Raw genomic sequence first — 27,899 nt, forward strand, 5'->3', positions numbered from 1 at the left:
CAGTACCTCTTGTACAATAATACATACAGATATGAAACAAGCTCTGACATACATATTTAAATCACAATCTTCAATGAAACTGAGGTATTATGTTTCTAAAACTAGGAAGTCATAGGAATGCTTAGCTTATCCTGCTTCTACAGTATAGCTGAATATTTTATGGTAAACAATTTATGTCTTTATCATGCACTGCCACTGAATTTGTTCCACATAAAAAGCTTGATACATTAACTTTAAGTATAGTTTATTTTGTGCTTTTCAATCTGTGTCTCTATCTACTGTTATTTTGGTACAAAATACCACACAAATTCAACTGAGGAACTGGAACAGAATAAAAGCTACATGAAGAAAAATGAAAACAATTATTTTAAAATCTTTTTGTTCATTTATGTAGCTTTTATTTGTTCCAGCATGATGTGTGTCAATATTTAAAACACTTTATATAATTTTTGTTACAAATCTAACGTGGTTCTCTGAAACTTTTTTTTTTCTTTTCGTCGAATTATGCATATTCATCTGAAATGTGTGTTTCATCTTTGAGTATTACTGGGATAGAAACATTATCAGACAGTACTTGATACCACCTCATCATCTAGTGAAGGTAAAAGTACTGTCAAAGGCACCATATAATGAATATAAGATTCATCTCATCACTTAGATTTACATGAAAGAAGCTTTTGAAGTAGTTACACAGGAATGCATTTAGTACACAATTCCATTACTGAAACCTGATCTGTGACACAGAGATGAAAAAAGTTGACAAGTGGTAACTCACATGCCTACCACCCAGATGTGTTGAGTCTGGTGAAGTCAGGGTAGGCCAAAAGCAATGAAGGGGTAATGACTGTGAATAATTGTTGTATTTATTGTTTTCTTTTGTTTCAGAGGAAGGACAGGATAATGACCATCCTTCATCTTTAAGTCTGTGAAGAATCAATGGAAACTAATCACAGTTGTAAGCCATTCACAAATTTTGCGCCACCCTATAGTTGTGAGGTGCTCCAGCATTATCTCATCATTCTACCAGCATATATCTGTGTTTATTTTTCCTTTTGTTAGTCCCATTACCACTAAGTCTACCTTCCCATTTATTTGCTCCAAGCATGGTGTTAAATTTTGGAAACTAGATTTGTGTGTTGAATGAATAACTCTTCTCATAATTACAATATGTAATATCACACATGTACTTGAAAGGACTTACAGTTAAAATCAGTCACACAATTTAAGTAAAGACTGTTTACATTACAGTCTAGGACAGACCATGTTTTTGCTTATCTCCCGCATAATATGACAAGGATTGGTGTTTCTACATTATTTCCTCATACTCAGTGGTTTATGCTACATAGTTCATATTTGTAATGAGGACTAAATTGTGCAAGCAGATATTTACACAAAGATTCATGTATTATGAAAACTAAATTGCATAATTTTTTAGCCTAAAATGATTGCCTTCTATAGTCAGGACTGTATAAATACTACTTTGTTTTCAACAACCAATTTCAACATACTTTGCTGTTATCTTCTCATCGTCAAATATTCTTATTACAAAATGTGTTTGCTATGAGTTGGAACAGTTCACAGTGTTTCAGCTCACAATGACAGCAAAGTCTGTCATAACTGGATATTGAAAATAAAGAAGTATTCATCTGATCTTGGTTACAAAATGTTTTTTAACAAATAAAACAGGCTGCTCCTTCACATTTCTCAACATGAGAAAATTCAGTTAAGATGATTATATTTAAGGAATGGTGTGAAGTTTGATAAAGAATGGAGAATATAATGATTTGAGAACAGTTGTAATAATGCAACTAGAATTTTGGTATGACAAAGATATGGTTTCTTTCAGCTGTGACTTTTAAAAATGCATCATTTGGTCTTTTACCTTCCATGACCTTATTGAATAAATTGTTGACAGTATCATGCCAGTGAATGTGGAAAATATTAGTCAGGTAAATTCAAACAATGGAAAATCCAGGATGGAATACTGCCAATATTATGAAAAGGGTAGTTGCTACTCACTATAAGCAGAGATTCTGAGTCGCAGATAGGCAGACTGGCCTCAGCAGCCAGAGACTGTGGTCAAGTGTGTATGAGTTGCATTTATGTGAGTGTGTAAGTGTATGTTGCCTAATTCCAATGAAGGCCTTTTTGGCCAAAAGCTTACTTTCTGACAGTATTTTTGCTGTGCCTATCTGTGACTCAGCATCTCTGCTGTATGATGAGTAACAACCATAGCCATCCTTTTCATAATATCACAATTTGGTTATGTGACAGACAAATATTTTCCAGGCATATTACTCATAGGCCTGCCACTACCAATTTTGTGATATAAATACTGTATCTATCAAAGAGCATGGGATTTAATGTACCAGATTCATAAACTTTTGTGATTTTTATTGGGCTTCAGATATTCCTTCAGTTAAATAACAGTAATTCCTCCTTACTCATATATAATAGTAATTGGTTTTAGTATTATTATAATATTATTGTTATTATTATGTGAAAGCATGTTTATCTAACACAGGTGATATGAATACATCAGAACTGTTAATAAAATATGCAGCTTGACTTGGAACCTTCAAATCAGTTTGATGTTTGTTTCAATATTCGAGGGGTTGTCCTATACAAGAATATTCATTATGGTAATGTAGATTGCAAAGTGAACACAACATTTGAAAATGACTTTTTTTGAAGAAGTACTGTGTGTTTAATGAAACTATTTTATGCTGGTTCACAGGACAAAACAAATCGTTAAAGAAACTCAGACTATTGCCTCCTCACTGCAGAAAAATTGAAATACATAAATAAATAAGTTATATCTTGCTGGCTAGAAGCATAAATTATGATCCGTACTGATTTTCATTTTTGATGTTTGTGATTTTCATTGTGCACCACAAATATTTAAATAAATTTACAATTTAGATGAAATTATTTAAAGATAGATTGTTGATGCAGTACAGGCTAGTCCCACAATTTACTAGTCTTCTGCAATGTATACTGAGACTCATTTCAAATCCCTGAAGGTTTTTGCTTTTGATGGAATCTGTGGAACACTATGAATGAATGGATGAATGAATCAATCAATCAATGAGGAGCCATTATTATATATTTTAACATCATTATCTTACAACTGTTTTGTAAACTATGTGTATGTGTTTTACTGTGTAGATTTACTTTTTATCTTCATGAAAATAGACCACTCATTTCTGTAATGAATAAATATTTAAAATTATTTGTTACATATTTAAATTTGTGTTATGCTTTTAGTTTCATGTTAGCTGGAACCATATATGAATTTCCTGTAATGAGAAACCAATTCAGTACCAGTAATTTAATTATCAGCTGTCAGTCATAACTGTTTTACTTAAAAACTGAAGATGTTTAAAATTAACTGCAGTAAATACATAATGTTTGCAAATGGTTGACATGAGATCTGCAATATCAATGTTCTCGACTGATAGAGGAAGACAAGGAAGGGGAGGGGAAGAAGAAGGTGATGATCATCAAGAAGTAGATGATGAGGGGGAGAAGGAGAAGTAAAAAAAAAAAAAGGAGAGAGAGAGAGAGAGAGAGATAATATTAATTTTGTCAAAGTACTTACTTATACTAGACATCCTCTGACATGCTTGTTCCTAATGTTGCCAGTAATAAATACTAAAATTAGTAATGTAATGCTCTGTAACCAAAAAACTAAATGTCGTATGAAACGTGGCAATTGGATTTAGTTTTAGTGGCTTGTGACTCATAAAATAACTACATGACACCTTCCACATTTAATGTATAAATGAAACATTTTATGGAAAAAATGTTAGTACTATCTGATAATACAGAATAGACCTTTTTTTTCGAAAACTATGTATATATGTTGATTTCTACTGCCTGAACTTGTCAAAAAATGTGTGCAACAAATTACAGTCTTTTAAATGGTCTAGCTGTAAATGGGATCAATACTTGCTGATAAATACAGCATATCAAGTGGAACCCATTTACCACACAGTTAATGTTGAAACACGCTCTTCCTTCTATCTCCTGTCTGTAAAGAAACATTCATATAATACTAACTTGTATTTAGACATTATTTTACTGTAACTCTTGTAATGGTCACAGCTACATATTTCTATTTTTAGGAAATATGGTCACCTAGGTCAAGTCTTAGTTACAGTGGGAACACTTAAAGTTTATTTTACCACTTTTTAACTAGTCAAATATGTCGCTGACTTTTATATCTAGACACATTAATCTTGTGCCTCACATTAAATGGTATTCTAATGGTAGCATTTCTTATATACCACATATGCCATTTTTCATAGACATTTTGGTAAAAATGATAAAGTTATCACTATTGTAGGTATGACTAAATTAAAAGGAAATAATGAATTTGTAATCTTTGGTGTGCATGCAGGAACTGTCATATTGTGGCTTACTCCTTACCTTATTAAATAGTAGCAACCTAAAGAAAACAATTTCTTTGATGTGAATACAGCTGATTAGAGTCAGTAACAAAGTATTGTTTGTGTTACCAGTGTATCAAGTGTTAGTGAGGATTTAAAGTAAAGACATTGTAAAACCCATAAATCCATGTAAGAAATAGGGACTGCAAAGAGAATGGGTACTGACAATCTGAGTTGTTCTCTTAGTTTTTTACAGTGCACCCCATGAATATATTTTGTATTAAAGTATGTTTGGTTGAAATTTGTAAAAGAAGTTGACCGACATTTGGTCAGTAAATAATTCATTGTCATAACATAGATTACATAATAAATGTGCACAGAACTATAATGTAAATTAAGAGTTTTTCCATTATAAGAATATATGCAATATATATTGTTTAAAATACTGTAACTACAAACATTTTCAAATAAAAATTACAACTGAAATGGACATGTTTTAATGGATGGCATGGTAAATCTTGGAATATTTGCTCCAATTCTGCACTGCAATTTCATATCTTATTATAAAACAATTATCTTAGTCTGCACTGTTTCAAAACTTTATCACTTTTTGAGGACAGAAGTAATTACATGAAAGATATGTTATTGGTTTAAGAAGTCTCTTGATACAAAAATATATCTTCTCATATTTGTCACTCACCACTGTTACCATCACTGCTGAGGACTCCTATACACAATTGTCACATCTCTTCTGATGAAAACATATAGCAAACTATGGCTTCAAATCCTCAGCACACACAGCCAACAGTTATCAATGAATGTTTTAGTAACTTAAGTAATTTTATGTGAAGCTCAGTCACTCAGGCAATCAAGAGATAAAAAGAGGCTAACAGAAGACGTGAAAAATTCTTCATTTTTCTGGAAAGTTAGAGCCGATTACAGTGTACTTGAACTTAATCACAAACTGTGAACAAACTATAGATTTGCACATGTGCAGAGATGAAAACATATGTTCGTAGAATACACTCAAACACATATTGCAGTAGCTGTGACAGTCTGACAGCGCCGAAGCCACCAGATTTTCTCTGATGCCTACATTGTGTTTTGTTTGCTTCTTCGAAGGCGAGAGGTTGTGGGTCTTTGGAAAGATCTCCTCACTTGGCAATTTGCCTCTAGTTCTTTGTCAAAAGATGACAGTGATAATTTTTCCATTTCTCCAGGTTTTAGTGTATCTTTTGCTCTGCTACTGCTGTAAGACAAAACAAACACAATTTACATCAGTTATTTGTATCTATGAATTGATTTGTGCATAGTTTTCCATTGTAAATGATATTAAAATAGGGAACACATTTACTTCAAAGCTAATTCTCTTCAATACATGCAAATTACTTTGTTTTAAAGATTAATTATCATTTGGATATTGTCCAAGGACCACTGAGTGTCATACCCAAGGTGAATTATTTTTGTATGGTGGGTTTGAAAGAAATCAATTTAAAACTAAATACTGTATATTGTAGTGTCGTACAAGACTATTAATATTGTTCAGATGGCCTAGAGAGTGAGATGAACCAACAGAAAGTAAGTTGTGTTGTGACTGGAAGATGCTAAGGGGTAATTCAATCACAAGTGCAAAGGTTTTCTTCATTCATGTGTGTTGACACCATTCTTTTACATAGAATGATTATTGAATTTGAAATGTAACTGTTTGAGTGTGGATGGGTGTAAAGAATGTGGGTTGTGATTATGGGGCTGCTGATGGCACATTAGATTAAGGTTAAAACCAGTTCTGACGTCTGGCTTACTCTTGACTAGCACCATGGAGATTCTTCGGCTTATAGGCACTGCTTAATAGGAAAGAAATGGAAGATTACGGTTTAACTTTCAATGACTAAAACATACTCAACAATGCCATAATCCCTCATTGTGCAAGATTCAGCAGAAGGTTATGGTATTTTATCCATGATACTGGCAAACCGTCTGGTGATTAGGAAATGTTCACTGTTACCTCTACATCGATTGACAGAAAACAAAAATTTCTGTTACAGTACATTTCAAATGGATGTGTCCTCCTTAATGGCATCAGCCTTGATGGCAAGTTATGAAACAGAAATAAGCGTTTGGATAACTGTAGATCAAAACTTTCTAACAGAGTTGTGAAGACTTATCATTTTTTAAACAGAAGCTTCATGTAATACATTGATCACATTCAACAATTAATCTGAATTGTATAATGCTTGTTTCAATGATATTTCTATATATTTTTACTCTAGTCATCTGCTACATGTTATACATATGCCTGCATGGACACTGATTCTTTGGTGCTCTGTCATTACGTCACCAATGTCTTGGACAGTTAATAAACATTTGTTTCATGAAAAATTGTCCAATCAGAAATATCTAAAAATGGCATTTAGTAATGAGTTTCAGCTCTATCTTTTTATAGTACTAAAGTTTATAACACTTTTTGGTGACGAGGATGGGATGAAGTGCAATCTGGACAAGTCACAGTTCTTCCAACCCTCCATTGCCTATCTTGGTTTCCACTTGTCCCGTGAGGGTATACATCCTCTATGTCAGCACGTTGCGGCCATTAACGCTCTACCCCAGCCATCTACGGTCAAAGAACTTCAGGCATTTCTAGGCAAGATTGCTTATTATCACAAATTCATTCCATCTGCAGCGGCGGTAGCTCATCCTCTGCATCAGCTGTTACGCAAAGACGTCTCTTTCTGTTGGTCCGACAAGTGTGAGCAGGCATTTGTCCACCTGAAGGCTCATTTGCAGTTGGCGCCTTGTCTTGCCACATTCCGTCTGGGTCAGCACTTGGTTCTGGCAACTGACACGTCACAGTATGGCCTAGGGGCTGTTCTCGCCCATTGGTATGAGGATGGGTCAGAACGACCCATTGCCTATGCTTCCAAGACCTTCAACGATGCGCAACGGCGTTACTCTCAAATTGAAAAGGAGGTGCTCGCTATCATTTATGCTCTAAAAAAGTTCAGCGTTTTTTTGTGTGGTTCTGAGTTTCACCTCATCACCGACCACAAGCCGCTGGTCTCTCTGTTCAGCCCATCGGCATCGCTTCCGGATAAGGCAGCTCACCACCTGCAACGTTGGGCCTTATACTTGTCTCGTTTTCACTATGAGATTCACTATTGCCCCACGGCCCAGCACGCCAACACTGACGCATTGTTGCGATTGCCGATGGGCCCCGACCCGGTTTTCGATCGTGATGAACTACTCTGTTTTCACATTGATGAGGAAGAACATCATGCGGTCGAGGGTTTTCCACTTACAGGTTCGCAGGTTGCATCGGCTACTGCACGGGACCTGGTCCTGCGTCAGGTGATCAGTTTTGTTCAACGGGGTTGGCCGGACAGGACCAAGGGCCGAGCATCGGATCCCCTTCGCAACTACCATGCCTTGCGCCTTCGTCTGTCTGTTCATGATGGTGTTGTTCTTCTGGCCACGGATGGCTCATCTCCACGGGTCGTGGTGCCAGCCTCTCTTCGCAAAGATGTTCTCAAACTGTTGCATGAAGGCCATTGGGGGATTACTCGGACTAAGTCCCTGGCCCGCAGGCACGTTTATTGGCCCGGTATTGATTCGGACATCGCCAACATGGTTGCTGCGTGTGGTCAGTGTGCTCAACAACTGGCTGCACCTCGTACAATGCCCTCTCTGTGGCCTGATCCGGCGCAGCCATGGGAACGGGTGCACACTGACTTTGCCGGCCCCTTCCTCGGTACTTATTGGCTACTGTTGATTGACGCCTTCTCGAAGTTTCCGTTTGTTGTTCGATGTCCGTCGCCCACCACTGTGGCGATGACACTGGCTTTGTCCAAAATCTTTGTGCTAGAAGGTCTTCCATCCATGATCGTCAGTTCTCTTCGCAGGCCTACCGTGATTTTTGTACTGGACAAGGGACTCATCATGTTACAGCACCGCCCTTCCATCCGCAATTGAATGGGGAGGTCGAGCACCTTGTCTGCTCTTTCAAAAGCTAGATGAAAAAATTCCTTAGTGATTTTTCCACAGATGATGCTCTGCTGCAATTTCTGAGTTCTTATCGCTTCACGCCTCTGGGTGATCGCAGCCCTGCTCAACTCTTGCATGGCCGCCAACCGCGCACTCTGCTGCACCTGCTTCACCCTGTCAGGCCGTGTGCTGTGTCCCCTAGTGCGGGAAAATACTCGGTGGACACCGATGTGTGGGCACGAGGGTATGGATCTCGCCCTATATGGATTCCAGGGGTGGTCAAGGCTCTTCACGGCCGCCGGCTTTGTGAAATACGTACGGACAACGGCATGGTTGTTCGCCATTACGACCAGATGCGCCCACAAGTGGTGGCCACGCCGGTGCCACTGCCCCTTCCTTTGCCTCCACCAGCCCGAGAAGCCCATCCTGTCGCTGCTGCCGATCTACCATACATGTTGATGCAGCCGACGTTGCTACCGTTTCCGAGTACACTGGAACCGGCCCCAGTCGTGACGCCGCCTTCTCCGGGAGCACACCCCCAGGTCCACAACACCTATGGATGCTGCTCCGGAGTTCTCACCCATCATCTCGTCCAGGAGGCACGTTCCATGCACGAGCTTCCGTCCTGGACATTTTTGACCATACTCTCGTGTCTCTCCGTGGGATCTTCTTGGGGCCTCACAAGAGGCCATGGATGTCTCCGCACTGTCTATGTCTCCAAGGAAGTGAGTGTTTTTTTTTTTTCAAGGGGGGAAAAGTGTTGTGACAGTGCCACAACATTTAACAGTGCTGCCATGACAGTACGCGCAAATGGCGATAGAGGCGCTCCGCAACTCGGCTGAGCGCGGGAGCGCCACCTAGCTACGAACAGCGCCGGCCGCATGTCTGGCATGGCAGTCGAATGAGAGATACTGAGTTGTTATCATGTAACCAGCTATTGTTTCTTAGTCAGTGTGTTTGAATATCCATGCAATTATTGGTGATTAAAGGTTATAACACTAGTATATTATTTGTAAGTAGGCTTCCTAGGGATAATTTAGGTCTATCTCCAAGAGTCTGCCAGTCCAGTTTCTTCAGCATATCTTTGATGCTCTCCCATGGGTCAAACAAACTTGTGACCATTTGTGCTTCCCTTCTCTGTATATATTCAATATCCACTGTTAACCCTATATGTTAAGAATACCACACATGAGCAATATTCTAGGATGGGTTACGTGAGTGATTTGTAAGCAGTCTTTTTTGTAGACTGATTGCATTTCTCATGTTGATCATAATGTGTGCAGCATGGAGTGACCCATTTATTTAAAAGAATGTAAAGTGCAAGAAATATAAAGAATCAAGACTAACCCTATACATTGAAGTGCACAAGGCCTCTACTGATTTCCTTGATTTCTCTCTGATACACATATATGTCTACTGTATTTACAAAACACTAATAACTGACACAGAGACAAGTACAATTTAAGTGTGCCTACAAAGAAGAAATGTTCATTAAGCTCATAATTTCCAAATAATCTCCTGTACCTTAAACAGAGTATGTTGTGAAATTTAATATGTAATACTATAGACTGCCAAAGGCAAGGCAAAGTGATCATCCATACTGCAATTAGTCATTGTCTACTAAAGGCAGACCATGCTACATTAGTTCTGTTTGAGCCAGACAGTCAAAAACTCGTCTTAATTCACCACTAAGTGAGACAATTCCCCAAACTTTGGAAAGAGAAAATGGGACAGACAAAAAACAATTCACTGTTAACACAACTCCCTTATTGCAGTGGACTATTAGTGGTCAGGATGTATGTAAAGGAATTGAGACTCACAGTACATCATAGACTCCTATGCCTGTGTGGCCAAGAGATCCATTTCAAAGGGTGGCATCCCTTGCTTAGTGACTATAGTCTTAACAAAAGGTTGAAAGGAGAGCTAAAGGCAGAGTGAACATAGTGACCAATGGTGAATATCCCGAGACTACTCCTCCCCTTAATATCACTTTAAAGGTGGTTGGTACATTAGACCACAAGCCATATACTGCACCATTAATGCTATGTTCCCTGCACCTACCTATTAATGATGATTTTGACAATCTGACCATCTGATCTCACACCTCTCATTACTATGTCACAGGCTCCTAATTCAACCTGCTTCAAGTATAGAACTATTGAGCATGCCATAGAAATTGAATTTTTTTTCTGAATGGGGCAGAACAAGCACATTGGCAGTGCAGTGGATTGTACTCCATCCCTGGCCTTTCTATATATTTTTCTGCTGCCAAAGTTGCTACTCAGTGTGAAGTGGCTGACAATATGCATTTAAACAACTACTTCCCAGTTGGGTAACACCTTGTGGATAGAGCAGCACTTAAAAGGAAGCTACAGAAATGAATTCTCAGTAAGACTTACTTGATGCTGCATGGCTAACTGGCTGTTTTCAAAGTGTTGCAGTGACATGACCAGCCCTGGGTTAGCAAGACTGTTAGCCATGTGAACAAAAAGCTGAGCAAATTGCTTTGGACTGAAATGAAGTTACAAATCTGAGCCATGCATGTTGTTGCAATTGGGAGATGGGGATACACTAGTCATGGCCTGATGGCCTGCACATGAATAGGAGGGGGAAGGATAGATTAACTGAGAATCTTGCAGAAAGTGAAGTGTGAGGGGGGGGGGGGGGGGGAAGCGGGGGACACCAGCCCATAAGACAAAATCCCTGTGGTTACTGGAGTCAAAGGAGCACATTTTTAAGGTTAGAGTCAGGCTACAGGCAGACAGTACCAAGAGAAATCAGAACATAACAGGACCATAATATATGTAACAGTTTTCAGATGTTAAATAAATTAATTTGTTTATTCTGAATATTGGAGGGTTGAAAAACAAGACAGATGAGCTTCTTGTATGCCTATAAGATGTGAAAAATTCTAGAGTGGTAGATGTTCTTCATCTCTCTAAACATGATGTATCCACAGGGATGGAGAAGATAATATCAGGGATAGTAGACTTGGGTCATTGAGTTGTTACTACAGAATACTTCGCTGATTATTTCAACAGTCTACAGATCCCTCTAAGAAACTTTCAGGTATTTATAAGAAATCTAGATGCATTATTGAGCTACTTGTCAGACAAGTAAAGACAATTAATAGTTTGTGGAGATTTCAATGTAGGTTTCTTAAAAGATATGGACAGCAAAGGGGACTAGAATTATTATTTGGGTGTTTCAATCTAATTTCAGTAGTCAGTTTTCCAACTCACGCAGCAAGGTAGTAGGACAATGATTGACATTTTCATAGACAGTGCTCAGGCTGAAACAATTAATTTGTACCCAATTGCTAATGGACTATCTGATGAAAATGCAGAACTAAACCTGAGCCAGGTTCATACAAAGCAGTGAGGCTTATGAATGACAACAGGATTCAATGTTTTAAGAGTAAGTTAAAAGGGGTAGTATGGGATGATATATATATACAGGGTGATTCAAAAAGAATACCACAACTTTAAAAATGTGTATTTAATGAAAGAAGCATAATATAACCTTCTGTTATACATCATTACAAAGAGTATTTAAAAAGGTTTTTTTTTCACTCAAAAACAAATTCAGAGATGTTCAATATGGCCCCCTCCAGACACTCGAGCAATATCAACCCTATACTCCAACTCGTTCCACACTCTCTGTAGCATATCAGGCGTAACAGTTTAGATAGCTGCTGTTATTTCTCGTTTCAAATCATCAATGGTGGCTGGGAGAGGTGGCCAAAACACCATATCCTTAACATACCCCCATAAGAAAAAATCGCAGGGGGTAAGATCAGAGCTTCTTGGAGGCCAGTGATGAAGTGCTCTGTCACGGGCTGCCTGGCGGCCGATCCATCACCTCAGGTAGTTCAGGTTTCATAACTAACCTTTTTCATAGGGCTCTCCATACAGTTGATTGTGGAATTTGCAGCTCTCTGCTAGCTCTGCGAGTCGATTTTCCTGGGCTGCGAACAAATGCTTGCTGGATGCGTGCTACATTTTCATCACTCGTTCTTGGCCGTCCAGAACTTTTCCCTTTGCACAAACACCCATTCTCTGTAAATTGTTTATACCAATGTTTAATACACCACCTATCAGGAGGTTTAACACCATACTTCATTCGAAATGCACGCTGAACAACTGTTGTCAATTCACTTCTGCCGTACTCAATAACACAAAAAGCTTTCTGTTGAGTGGTCGCCATCTTAGCATCAACTGACGCTGACGCCTAGTCAACAGCGCCTCAAGCGAACAAATGTACAACTAAATGAAACTTTATAGCTCCCTTAATTCGCCGACAGATAGTGCTTAGCTCTGCCTTTTGTCATTGCAGAGTTTTAAGAGATGCTAATGTCAAATTAAATGTATTCCATCAATATTTGAAAATTGCTTTCCAAAAAATTGTTCAGAAGATCCGTAAAAATAACGAGTGCTGTGGATAACTAAGGGCATTAAAGTCTCACGTAAGAAGAAGAAAGAAATTTAATTAAGATCAGAGTAAGTCAGGATCCATCAGTACTTGCATACTACAAAAAATGCTGTAGTATTTTAAATAATGCAGATAATAAGGTGAAAACTGCATGGGATATTCTCAAATGGGAGACAAGACAGCCAGTCAGTGTACATGTTACCATAACAGTTAAGCTACCTGACAATGTTGTGATTGATAATTCACAAGTTGCAGGAACTTTTAACAATAATTTTCTAAATGTAGCAGCAAAAATATGATTAAATGGTTCACCCGAAGCAGGAAGAGAACATATTAAAAAGGTCATTCGACAAATCCTGAAATAACTAGAAATAGCACTAGAAATTAATAGAATTCTAACAATTCTAGAAAATCAAGAGCTCATGTGGTGTTGATGAATTTCAACAGAATTCTGAAAAGTTGTTTCATCATAATAAGTAATGTCTTTAGTGATTTAAGCAAAGCATTACTGCCACAGGGATTTTTTTCAGACAGGTTAAAATATGCAATTGATACACCTCTTCATAAGAAAGATGGCGAGACAGACATACACAATTATCATCCACTTTCCCTAATGATGGATTTTTCCAAAATATTCAGAAAAGAAATGTACTTGAAAGGAGTCCCACACTTAATCCATTATTTACCACTGACCTGAATTTGAGACCAAAATATTTTATTTATTCCTACATAAGCAATTGAACTTTTTGCTTAGATTATTGTACCTAAAGGCTGAACTGACTGCTGCAATGCCTGCAAATTGAAAAGAAATAATTTTTCTCTAATTAGCTTATTTTAGGAAAGAAATTAGTTTGCCTGTTTTTTATCTTTGTACTTGGCTGCACTCAATACCTGCTAGTAGTTTCTGTACAACAATGAATTGTGATTTAGTTGTCTTGGTGTGTTCGTTATGAATGTATCAATGTTCATATAACATTCAGTATATTTTAGATTTACTAAAGTAGGTGTAACATCAGTTTATTTTATACATGCAATAATGGGACAGTGGCATGTTATGTTATCACTCATTTGCAGATGTGCCTATTTGCATACATCACTACTTACATTGTTGAGACCTGTATTATATTTTCTCCACAGTAAAGTAGTACAATGAGATCTATTTCACATTTTATGATTCCAATCAGATAAAAACATACCACATGGTCTTACAATTGAAGACGTTCTAGCAGAAGTGGAGAGTTATGAAGTGAGTGATGATGATGCTGATGATTATCCCCACCCAATGTAGATGAAATAACAGCAGAAGAAGACAGTGAAGAAAATGCACTGAATGATGACTGTATTGTACAGTATGTAGCAGATTCGTTAGAACGTATAACCATAAGGGATGAAGCTAACATTAGTGATTTACCTCCAGAAGCTACGTGAAGAAAAGCACTAGTATACAGATTGGAAAACACAAAAAACACTGATGTAAGTGACTTAAATGTGAACTAGCATACACACACACCAATGAATTGGGTAAGAGCAATGAAAATTATGTTGTGTCCCATGTGTTTGATGAATTTTTTCCTGAGGAACTAATGAATACTATTATAGAACAAAGCAAAATCTATACTTGCCAACAGAACAACAAATTTTCTTCTAGCAAGTGAAGAGCCAAAATCCTGTAGAGATATTGCTTTTGAGTGGGTATCATAAGCTTCCTCATGGAAATACGTACTGGCAAAAGGTGTTGATCTACTGGACAAACCGATATTGCTTCACAGGATGAGGACAAGATCAAAGAAGTGGTGGTGGTTGTTATTCATCCAGATGATTGTTATCTGCATACTAAACACATGGTGTGCATATCAGATTGCTAACTCAGATGAGAAGCTCTCAATTGCAGATGTCCAAAGGAGAACAGTGATGTATCTTTCAAAGGAAACAGTATCTGCTCCAAAACACAGAGGACCATAAGGAAGATAATTGATGGGAGGACAGATGAGCAAATAAGTATCACAGAATCCAGAAAACCACATTATTGTGCCAAGTAAAGCACAGAAGAAATGTGCATAATGCCAGTGTACATGACTAGTGTTTTATTTCTTTTCATACTGAAGAGACACTGAATAATATTACACCAGTGTTTTTATTTTGTTCGTGATGTTTCTTATACTTTTCTGCATTGACATTGATATTGTCCATTTTGATAGCTAATTTTGCAAATGTCACAGACATGTGACAGTCTGTAATTACAGTTCTAATACACTGAATTTTTACAAAATAATTTGTTCTTTCATTTATCACTAAGGGCATCTCGCTAATGTCAAAAAAGGTTGAAAAAATAAAGTAATAAAGTTTTGGCAAGTAACGGACTGAGATGAAACAATTTGCTTAGCATATCACAGATTGGATTCCAGGAGGGTTGCTCGACTGAGAATTCTATTTATACATTCACTCTTCAAATAGTATAAACCTCGAATAACAAAGTATCGCCAGTTAGTATTTATTGTGATCTTTCCAAGGTGTTTGATTGTGTAGATTATGTTACTCTCATAGAAAAAAAATCAAGTTTTATGGAACAAACAGAATGCTAAAGGCTGTGCTGATTAATTCAGATGATGTTGTAAGGGTAGAAAATTTTAGGGACTGGGAAGGAATTACAAAGGGAGTCCACAGGGTTCAGTTTTGTGTCCATCCTATTCTAGGGTGACCACACATATTGTTTTTAATGGGACTGGCCTTTTTTTCGTTCTGCGTACTGTTATCCTGCAAAATATTCAACAGGACACCAAATGTACAATTTTTTTCGTAATCAGCAGTAACCTTAGTTTTTTGCTTCATTTTGTCTTTTTGGTTAATTTTTAACTCAGTTTAGTGTCACAGACATGGTTTTTCAACATTTTCTTAAGTCTTGCCTTGTATTGTACATAAAGATAGAATAAAGAAACATTATTTTGGTGGTGTGTAAACAGATTTTCTGTCATCTCGCTCAGCGCCAGTGATTCATGCGTGACCTTTGCAATTCGTATCAATTATTTGCTTCTGCAGAAATGATGGACAGATGTTACAAGTTTTTATTAAAGAATTTTATAGGGCTATCAATGTTGAATTGCATTTGTAATTACAAATGAGCTATTTACTGTTAGATGACATAAATTTGCTGTAGGTGCAACCAACACAATGTCTTTGGATCATTACAGACAACAATAAGAAGTAGGTGGCAGTATCAACACTGGGTTCAGCAAGTTTGCTTCAGTGTACTCCATTAGCTGTTGTTTACTGTTTGTGGAACTAACACATGCCCATTAATATGGGGAAAAGAAAGTATTCATTCTCGAAAACCATGAAAGAAGGATTCCTTTTCTTGTGTAATTCAGTTTTTTTCCATTGAATACAGAGGCTGTGCCAATATAATGCTGCACATAAAAAAGGACCTGTTGGCAGTTTCTCTGAGAACTTCTAACAACATAACTTCCTTTGTGAGTACAAATAAACTACAAACAGAGGAAGATAAATGTAACACTGCAGAAGAAGAGCTGTTTGCATTCCATACCACAAAACACAATTGTTCTTTCCATTCAATGAACTACAAGGCTCTTCTCATCAGAGACATATTTGGGAAGAAATTCACATGTTCTAGGACAAAATGCAAGTCCATTTCGTGAACATTTTGTCAATTTGTGCAATGAACTAATTTCAGTCAGAACTTAATGATACTTAGTATGTGTCTACGATGGTTGATGCATCAAACAACAGCAGCTTAAAGCCAGTGCCAATTCTAGCTAGGTATTTCATTCCTAGTAAAGGTGTACAGTGCGAAGTAATCTGTATTTAGAACACTGGTGGAGAAACAGCAAAATTATTAACTATCTACATTCTGGATGTTTTAAGAAAGCAAAATATAGTTGACAAGATACACAATGTTTATATTACAAACCGAACAGTGCTCTCAAGACGAATATTCAAGGTAACAGTTGTGCAGCCCACGTGGTTCACAGTGAAGTTCAGACAAGTGCAGGCATTCTTCCCATTGACATAAGAAAATAGTGAATAAAATCTTTCAATTTTTTCATATTTACACTGTGCATGTGGGGGGCCTGAAATCATTTGATGATTTTATTGATACTGAATACAAGCAAGTTCTAGTTAACACTAAACTTGATGATTGTCATTGTTGTCTAGAGTTACAGGAGTTATTGATGTGTATGGATCTTTGAAATCTTAATTTCTGTCCCAGCATAGGGTCCTACATAACTGAAACAGTATTTTGAGAACTTACAGTCTTTCCTTTGGCTTCAGTTCACACAAAGCCAACTGAAAATGTTTTCAAATTCATTCTAAAAGTTTGAAAGAACCACAGTTTCAGTCACAGAATCATCCGAGGGCTTAGAGCTATGTAAAGAAAAAATCAGTAACAGAAAATTTAATGAATTTCAAACTTTAGTTATTTCTCCAATTTGAAGTAGCTTGGAAAAGGAAGATATTTTCACTCAGTCAAAATATGAAATGATTACCAATTTATTTCATGACACTTTTGTGACTTATTTAGAAAAGTGGACTTCTCCATTTCAACCTCGGAAAACATTTCATGGTAGAACACTGTAAAATTCTGTTTCTTAGGCTGAAATTTTAAGTTGACTGTAGATTCAGGTGCAAAATTTCAAATAGATGAAGATGTATTATTTGATGAGATAGTATGTATTAACAACATTGTATTCAAGGAACTCAAGGAATGGTAGAAAGCAAATTTGGAAACAGATGAGAGCTGGTTTGATGTATTCCATACACTTAAAAGGATAGGTACCTCACTTAAAAATATAGAGATGCTTGTGAGTTTTTCTCTTGCTGTACTAGGAACAAATGCTATTGTGGGAACGGTGTTTTCAAATTGTTTTACCACTGAAAGTATTGAAGCAATTGTAACAAATAAGATGCATTATTAAGACCTTACCTGCCAGGAGTTCTACAACATGCTATTCATCAATTCAAAGCTTTTGAAAGATATTAGGTCATCTGATAAGTACTAAGTTAGTAGCAGTGTTCCTGATACAGTAGCTAAACGGTCTACAGATTTTTGATGTCTACATTAGTATTCATTTGTTAGAAATCATTTTACCAATTTCTCAGTTTTTTGAATTATAACCAGTCTTGGAAAAACAATGAATTATCATGTGATATAGTGCCATTACAAGCATATTTTGAAGTGTCTTGTTAAAATACATGCCTTTTTATTTGTAGAAACTTAAGTTTTTATTTACTTTAGTGGAGTGATGGAGTCATATATGCAGAATATTTTCTTTTTTCTAGTGGCCTGTTTTGTCACATTTTTTTATCCCAATGATTTGCAAATGTCTCGTTTTTTCACATAGAAAATCTGGTCACCCTATCCTATTCCCCATAATATGAAAATGACCTTCCACTTAACATTCAGCAACTAAAATTGTTACTTTTTGTAGATGATACTAGTGTTGTAATAAACCCTATAAGAGAGAAAGGATTATAAAGTGGTTCTCAGAAAATGGACTGTCCCTAAATTTAGCAAAAAAAAAAAAAAAAAAAAATTGCACACGATATGCAGTTCTGTTCAAATGCAAGCAGTAAGAATAATATGTGGTGTTCACCCATGGGTGTCATGTAGGTATCTCTCCAAGGAGCTACACATTTTAACTCTGCCATTACAATACATATATTCTGATAATGAAATTCATCATAAATGATCCATCATAATTTGAGAAGAACTGTGATTTGCATACTTACAACACTAGAGGGAAAAATGACCTGTATCACCCATTGTTAAAGTTGCCTGTGGTTCAGGAAGGAGTTCAATATGCAGCAACAAAAATTTTTGATCATTTGCCCAGTAACATAAAAGGTCTGAGAGGTAGCAAAGCAATTTTTAAATCAAACTGAAAATCATTCCTCCTGGGCAACTCCTTCTATTCCATTGACAGATTTCTACTTAAATAAATGTAAAAAAAGCTTGTTTTTAAGTGTACTTGTATCTCTTGGACTAAAATAATAATATGTACATTAATGTTAACACAAATAACGTACACATATCCTGTACTCATTCCACATCATTTCAATAAAAGTATCATTCAGATGATCTATAAGACATGTAAGTAACTAAATAACTAATGAACAAGATTTTAGTCAGTGTCTAAGGAAGGGTGAGGGAGAAGTGCCACTACACAGTCAGTAAACGTGCAGTGCTGCAATAGTTTAATTACTGATCTACTGAAGAAGAGCCTTACAGCCATTCTGGTAATGGAGGAAAAGTCACCATATAATAACAGAGAACAAAAGAGTATGATAGTGATAGTTTTTGCATTTAAGTGCTACCAATTCTGCTAAAATACGGGAAGCAATTATGAGGATGTTCAGTACCCATAGGAGGTCACCTATGTCTGCCATAAGTAACCAACACAGTCTGTGACAACTTCCAGAGACACTGTTAGGGCAATGGCAAAGCCTTATGCTAGTGTTACTGCTACTGCTATCCAGCACTCCATTTTCAGGCCACAAGTGGCCCATCGTGACCATCCAACCATTGTGTCATCCTCGGCTAAGGATATGGATAGGAGGGGCGTGTGGTCAGCACACAGCTCTCCTGGTTGTTATGATGGTTTTCTCTGACCAGAGCTGCTACTATTCAATTGGCACCATGAGGCTGAGTGCACCCCGAAAAATGGCAACAGTGCGTGGCAGCCTGGAAGGTCACCCATCTAAGTGCCAGCCATGCCCGACAGTGCTTAACTTTGGTAATATGATGGGAACCGGTGTATCCACTGTGGCAAGCCTGTTGCCTTCAGCTGTCCAAGATCTAGCTTATTTTGAGCAAAGAGGGTGCAGAGATGGGCAGTTTGGAATATATAACAACAAAGAAGATTGCAAATGCCCGTTCTCCACGTAGAAGCTAGACCTCCTGTAGTAGTAGCCCTAGACACTGGCCCTGGTAACCACTAGGTGCACTATACAGTATCTTGTTATGGTATTTTAATAGCTAGGGAATGTAAATCCTCCTTACTTTATTTAAAAAACCCGGTAGACGATGCCCAGCTCTTTGTCATATGCAGTCTTAATTTGCACTCTTACCACGGAAAGCCTGCACTTCTTGAAGCAGCTGCCACAGAGTTGCTCTTACAAGCTACTTAGGGCTCTTACAAGTTACTTACAAAGGAGCTTAGAATGTGTGATGAACTGTTGATTAACTTGGATTTCTGAAACAAAGAAGGCTGACAGTTGCTTTTAGTGCCTGTTATGGATGTAAAACTGTTGATGATCTGATACAACTGGAGATGGGTTTGTTACCAAGACAAGCCTGGTAGGAGTTTCTCCAACTAATCTCTGTATATGGTAGCATATCTTTGATGGACAATGAGCTCTCCATGTCTTTCCATGTCATAGCACTGTGGTCCAGTGCAGTAGGTGGTGATTTCATTCCTCAGCAACACAGCATTCAGCTTGTGGACAAATATTTTCAACAAGAAACAATTCAGTGAATGCTGCAATTTTGAATCCTACAGATCATGTGTGGGCTGCTATGATAGAGAGTGTCCCCATACACGTCATGTTGACAGCATCAAAATGAGAAGAATGGTATTAACTTGCCATGGAGCTCATAAACACCATTATTAACAGCAGAATTGAATGTGCTTTATTACTGTTTGTTATAACTACTCTCCATGGCAGTGGAACTTATATTATATCAAAGTGACATTTCCACTGTGGACATTTGAAAGTTCTTTGTTCAGCTCTGGACTTCCATGTTTCATTCATTATGTGTCTTACATTCTAGACTTTGACAAAATTTGACACACAGTATTTTAGTTTCCCTTTATGTTTCCGACTTTTCCTTGATTTGTGAAAAACACAGTGTAGCTGTACAGCAGATTGTGGTGTCAGTTTACATGAAACTTGCTACCCCGTCTTAATGTGTCAGGAAAGGGAACAATTCTGGGAGAATGTGCAGATCAAAATGTAAACCTAGAACTGAAAAGGATAAGTGCCACACAGTCACTGACCTCCTTCGGCTGCGGTCATCGTCTTCTCGTCGCTCGACGCGTGAGAGGCGCTGTTTCACTTTGCTCTGGTGGCTCTTGTACTCTGCCATCAGGCGTGCGAACCGCGTCTGCAGTATCTCTAGAGTGTTCTCTGCAAAGATACCAGACACACATTTGTTAGAAACCTGACCAGTCATCTCATAAGACTTAAAAAATAATAAATTAAATATGATATTCCCACTACAGCTTCATGGAGCAGCAGCACACAAACATTGTATGAGGTCTGCTGGACCTGACATGGATAAAAATGAGAACAGAAAGTGCAGGCTGGATAAAGTTGTGTGTTCAAGGAAAATCTCATACATAGGTGAGAATTTCTAAATATACCATTTCTGTGTGAATTATGTGTGCAATATAAAGTGTAAATAAGAATGTAACCATATAATAACGAATAACGATGTATGTGTGACAAGTGAGTTCAGAGACAACTGGACTGATGTGGTCATATGGCTCATTCTCTGAATGTAGGCTACAGAAACAGTTGACCAGAATACGCATTGGTCTCTGCTAAGAGGAAAATAAAGCTTGATGTTGGATCTCGTATGATACCATACCAGGAATTGCTGTCCATTAATGGATGAAATGATTTGAAAAAGTGGAAAAGTTCACATAGATGCAGATACACTGATACACCATGTAGTAGCACTGGTTCTGGAAACTTTACAACATAGGCAGCATGCTTGCCAGAACACTTATTAAAGTGATACACCGAGAGATAGATAGCAGGTAGAAGAAGTCTGTGTAGTGTATGGAGTGGCTGTGTCTGCTCTGAATCATACACTAGTCAAAAACTTCTTTAGTGGTTCAGAGATATGAAAACTAGTGTGTAATTGGAATTTAACGCAGGACTTCTGCATTAGAGTATGACATGCTGACTACTCATGGAACAACTTTAGAATTTGGGTGCAAATGGATTGTTGTGGTCTTCAGTCTGAAAATTGGTTTGGTGCAACTTTTCACATGAGTCCATCCTGAACCAGTCTCATCATCTCTGCATAACTTTTGCAACCTAGATGCATTGGAATCTGCTTATTGCTTTCAAGGTTTGCCCCCAACTCCTCACCCACCCCCTCCCATCTCCACACATAAGCACACTTTCTTCCATTATCATTCCCTGTGCTGTAAGGTATGTCCTATCAACCAAGTCCTCCTTTCCATCAAGCTGTGCAATGAAAATCATTTCTTAATGACTTGATTCAGCACCTCTTCATTGGTTATCCAGTCTACCCACTTAATCTCCAGAATTCTTCTGTAGCATCACATTTCAGAAACATGTATTCTTTACTTGACTGTACTGCATATTGTTCAAGTTTCATTTCAATATAAGGAAACACTCCAGACCAGCATTTTTAGAAGAGACTCCCTAAGACTTCAATTTATATTTTGTGTTGATGTATTTCACTTTTTTTAGGGGAGCTTTTCTTTCTGTTGCCATCTTGGTTTCATATCTTCTTTAGTTCTGTCAGTGTCAGTTATTTTGTTGCTCATATATGTAGAGGGTGTTGTGGGTACAGATGTTTTAGTAATTGGTACCTTAATATCTGTCCACTACAATGTGTTAGCTGCTTTTTCTCTGAGTCCAACAGTCTTCCTGCAAACACATCAAATAATTTGTATGTGTTCATTTCTGAATTGTTTTAACTGCACTGTGAAGTGGACTATGCCTGTCAGTATAGACTTCCTCTTTTGTGTCCACTCTTAAATACCTGATCTGCTGCCCAGGGGAGATACTAACTTGGAGGTACTAACCAACCTGAAAATACTAATCAGAACAACCATAATTATTAATATGCAAATCAAGTAAATACTGATGTAATGTTATCTTTTGCTCATCAGTATAGATATCTATGCTTATACTTCCAACAACCTGTATATAAAGGGTGAATCAACTAAAAACTTGAACCAGAAATATTGCAAAAATGGAAAGTGTGATTGATGTGTGGTTTTCACAAAATGCACTGGTAGTTAGAGGCTTACATTGTTAGCCAATAAACGGATTATAATAATACTCAGAAAGTGTATTTTTGTGCAAACAAACACTTTTTAAAATGGAACAATGCCTATTGACATTAACTAACTAAAAATAGAGTAAACTAGAATGTCAGTGGTGTTTGTTGCAGAACTCTAGTGTGAGTCATTTACAAGAAATGGTATTCTGAAAAGTTTACACACCAATGTTTGCTTACAGTGTGTTTGTGTGTTCCTTGAGCACACTGCAACTTGCTAGTCAGTTAGTGTGTGACAGTCCAAGTAGTAGATCATGAGTGGACGATGTTCATGTTTGTACGGTGTATGCGGCAATATATCTCAATAGCCATCAACCATCCCAGCAGCTATTTATTGAATTCTTCAATTAATTATGTGAACGTGGTTGTACAACACCTAGACAACATAACAGATGGAAACAAGTGAGAATGGCAGAGGGAGGGAAGTTAATGTTCTTGTTGCTGTTGCAGTTGATCCCCACTTTCGCTCTCAAGCAATCACACAAGGAAGTGGCTTTAGTGAGGCAAGTGTCCTACACATTCTCCATTGACATAGGTTCGATCCCTATCACATCTCTTTCTGTCCAGAGCTGCATGGAAATGATTATGAGAATCATGATAACTTCTGTATGTGGGCATTAGCCAGGATACTCCAGACCTGTATCTTGTTTAGGGATGAAACTACATTTACCAATTATTGCCAGGTATACTGCCAAAATATGCACTATTGGTCTGTTGACAATCCCCATTGGTTTCGACATGTGGAATGTCAGTGTCCATGGAGTGTAAATGTGTGATGTGGATAGTTAGCCAACAGGTCATAGGCCAGTGTTTCAAACATGGAACACTGAACATGCACAAGTATCGCAGCCTCCTGAAAGACCCTCTTCCAAGGATGCTAGATGTTCCTCTGCAGATTAGGAAGAACATGTGATACCAACATTATGGTTGTCAAGCCCATTGTGCATGAAGTACTACAGCATATATTTGCACATTATTTCCAAATCATTGGATTGGACACAGAGGATCTGTACCTTGATCAGCCCACTCCCAAAGATTTGATGCCTACAGATTTTTCTCAGTGGGGAAAGCTGAAAATGCTATCCACAGGGATGTACCAACTACACCTGATGACACGGAGCGAAGTATTACTGCAGTTCACTAGGAAATCTCCACTGAAATGCTGGCACATGTGCAACAGTCGTTCCATGCCACCCAGGGACTGGGTATTGCCACTGCCAGTGGTAATTTTGAACACATCCTGTGATGATCAGCTGTCTTGTTGCTGGTCAGAAGCCACATAACTAGTGTATGCACTTGTGCTGTTATTTAGTGTGCACTACCATTGTATAAATGTTGGTGTGGGAATATTTCAAAATGTAATATCTCTTAAACAATTCGCACTAGAATCCTGTAACAAACACCACTGACATTCTAATTTACCCTACTTTTAGTTTGTTAATGTTAATAGGCATGTTCCATTTAAAAACTGTATGTTGGCACAGAAAATACACTTTGTAAGTATTATTATGATCTGTATATTGACTAACAATATGAACCCCTGACTACCAATGCATTCTGTGAAAATCACACATCAATAGTAATTTCCATTTCCGCAATATTTGCGGTGCAAGTTTTAGGAGCTTCATCCTTTACACTCTCATTTTCTAATCTTATTCTTTTATTATTATCTGATTTAATTCGACCAAGGGAGATATTTCACTGATTCTGCGTATCACGTATCAGACAGTTGTTGATAGGTACGTGGAGGTATGAGACATGAAATGTCTATGCACAAGTCATGTAATTTTCATAAATAACGGGACGCTGATTCGCGAATGCAAGGATGGTACCCAATAGGGACTCATATGGGTTTCATAGGATTTATATCAGGCGAATTTGATCATCGACAGATCAACATGAGTTCACTTTAATGCTCCTGGAACCACTTTGGCATGGCTCTGGCTCCGAGACACGGACAATTATACTTTTGAAGAATGACATTGTCATCGGAGAAGACATCAAGCATGAAAGGACGCAGATGGTTCACAGCTGTCAGCGTGTCTTCGATGTTACCCGAGGTCCTATGCAAGCACAGGAGAATGTCTCCAATAGCATATACTGTTCCCACCAGCCTGCATCCACGGCACGCTACACGTTTCCATCCACTATTCACCTCGATGACGGCGTTTGTGGAGACGACCAGCGGCCTAGAGTAGCAAAAATGTGACTCACTCGAATAGCTGACAACTTTCCATCAATCGAAGGTCGAATCTGGATGGTTGTATGCCCACTGTACTCATAACTGTCGATGTCGGGTCAACTTATGAACACGTACGGGTGATCTGCATCGGAAGTCCATGTTGAACAATGTACAATGAACGGTGTGCTCCAAAACACTTGTGCATGAACCAACGTTGTGCTCTTTCGACTGAGATGCCCAGATCAACATCTGTCCTAGTTTACAGAGCAGACAAGCCTCTAAACTCCACTTCCGTGAGAAGTCGTGGACGCCCAACCATGTAGCCACAAAAATCTTTGGTCATTTGCCAAATAGTATTAAAAGTCTGACAGATACCCAACCAACATTTAAAAGCAAATTAAAAGAATTTCTGAGTGACAACTCCTTCTACTCAATAGATGAATTCTTAGATATGAAGTAGTAAATCTAAAAAAAAAAAAAAAAAAAAAAAAAAAAAAAAAAAAAAAAAAAAAGAATTATTAATTACTTTGTGTAAAGAAAACGTATGTTAAGGTGACACGTTCCACATCATCACGAAATATCGTATTCATGATCTATGGAACAAGGATTAATGTATGTACGCATGCATCTATTGGTAGTTTAACTGTCTTCCTACCTCCTTCTGCATGTGCTTACCCCAGTAGTACATGAACATTCGACAGCTTCGCCATTATCGAGATACTCGTTCACAGCCTTTGCGTAATAATAATCTGCCCTTTGTCAGAGTCTCTTATCTCAATGGATTTCCCAGTTTGCAACCAATATCTTCGCTAGGGTGATCCCCCGCCCGTATCTGCTCCTGTTACACACTTTTGTCACCGTGTCATGAGCCGGCAACCCCACCACGAGGCATCCAACGATGCGGTGGGCAGTGGTCATAATGTTTTGGCGTGTCAGTGTTTACCACTATTTGTTCATTTCGAATAGTCAGTGCTAAATGGTAAAAACTGACGTCGGAGAATAATTTTCATGTTAATTTGTCCGTTTTCAAGTGCAACAGCAGATAAATGCAGATTATGTAGTCACAGGCAGCAGATTAGCTACTTTCTATTTTTATTTTATACTATGAGTGACTTGCTATTAATTTTTGAATTTATTACTGTTACCACAATTTCCTTCCTCTGTTGCTGTTTCGTAGAAATGGCAGGCAAATCTTTAAACTTTTAAAGCAAATGAAGCATTATACTTCATTGCTACGTCGCTTTGTAAACATATTTCCAGGCTAGAGTTAGTGCCACTCTCCAGTACAACGGATATCCGCCGACGACAGCGAGAAACTACCGTATAGGCCAAGTGGGACGACAACGAAAGTACACGTACACCTTAAGCCACGACACACGGCAACTGGGACATTACTGTCTCCGCAGTGTTGCACCAATTCTTATGCAATACGTTTGTTGCTTGTTTCTGTCGGCATTGTTACTAAGATAGCACTGATCGCTTTTCCCATTTGCTATAATAATGCAATATATCAAACCAATGCAAATTTTACGAACAAAATTACTCCCTTTTTTTTTTTTTAAAAAAAGAAAAGGTTTATTTAAAAACAAAAATTTTAGCATTGCTGCTATGGATAATTGGTATTTAAGGTTTTTAAATCGTTATTAGTAAAAAATAAAAAAACGCCTGTTACAAGCAACACCTGTTGAAGCTTGTGTGGAATATGGGATGCAAATAAACACAGCAAAAACAAAGAGAATGGTCATCAGTACAAGACGCAGACTGTCCAATATTAAAATAGGACAATCTACCATTATCCAAGTAAGTGCTTTTAAATATCTTGGAAGCACAATAACTGAAGACTTGAGATGTCACCAGGTGAGGAAAACTCGAATTGCCATAGCAAAGGAGGCATTCAACAGAAACAGGAGACTCTTATGTGACAAATTAGATAAAGGACTAAGGAAAAGGCTTGGCAAAAGTTTTGTCTGGAGTGTGGCACTATATGGGGCAGAAGCATGGACCCTGAGACGAGAGGATGAAAAAAGGTTGGAAGCATTTGAGATGTGGAGGAGAATGGAGAGAATAAGCTGGATGGAAAGAGTGAGTAATGAAAGAGTATTTGAAAGGGTTGGTGAGAGAAGATGTCTGCTGAAGGTTGTAAGAGAAAGGTAAAAGAACTGGTTGGGACATTCATTGAGAAGGGAGTGCTTCCTAGCAGATGCTTTGCAAGGACTGGTTTGTGGGAGAAGACTGAGACGAAGAAAGAGATTCAAGATAATAGAAGACATAAAGGGAAGAGAAAATTATGCAGACCTGAAGAGGATGGCAAAAGACCGGACATCCTGGAGAACTACCATGTGAAAACCTGCCTTTTTGCAGAACACTGAAGATGATGACAACAGAGACCAAACAAATACCAAAGAAACTGGTTACTTAGAACTAAAATACTGGTATCGGTTTTAACCGCTCGGACTTTCCCATTTCTAGTGAGACTGATCGCATACGTAAAGAAAGTGATGGCTATGAGGTAACGCCCAATTGGTATGCAACACACCCAACGTACAGGTAACGCGGGTACGGCCTTCAATGACCAAAGCTACTAGGAAAACTACTGTAGTCTACGCTTACTTATGGTATTCTATGAGAGTTTTACAGCTCTGCAGCGTACACTCTACTGCTGAGTAAAATAAGTCATTCCGGATGTGCCATTTCTCTGGCGCGTTGCGTATCCGGCACTATCGATAGCGACTTGTATTTCTGTTTCCGTCTGGTTCGGCCTGCGCAGGCGCTGAGGCGGCTGCTGCCCTCTGGAGCGTTTTTCGCGGAGGGCCGCGCGCGCTCGGCTCGGCAGTTGGATTCGCACCGAGCTGGTGGTATT

At 38.1% G+C, this 27,899-nt stretch overlaps 1 protein-coding gene across 1 annotated transcript in view; it reads right to left on the reverse strand.

The window, feature by feature from the left end:
- Positions 1-4,872: 4,872 nt before the first annotated feature.
- Positions 4,873-27,899, reverse strand: part of LOC126185491 (cyclic nucleotide-gated cation channel subunit A) — a 358,388-nt gene continuing 335,361 nt past the window's right edge. The window contains exons 9-10 of the mRNA XM_049928133.1: positions 20,813-20,942; positions 4,873-5,640 (exon numbers count right to left, since the gene is read on the reverse strand). Coding sequence (XP_049784090.1) covers positions 5,484-5,640; positions 20,813-20,942 — 287 coding nt within the window. The 3' untranslated portion in view covers positions 4,873-5,483. The remainder of the gene's footprint in view (positions 5,641-20,812; positions 20,943-27,899) is intronic.

Source organism: Schistocerca cancellata, chromosome 1 (genome assembly GCF_023864275.1).
Source record: "Schistocerca cancellata isolate TAMUIC-IGC-003103 chromosome 1, iqSchCanc2.1, whole genome shotgun sequence".
Taxonomy (NCBI): domain Eukaryota; kingdom Metazoa; phylum Arthropoda; class Insecta; order Orthoptera; family Acrididae; genus Schistocerca; species Schistocerca cancellata.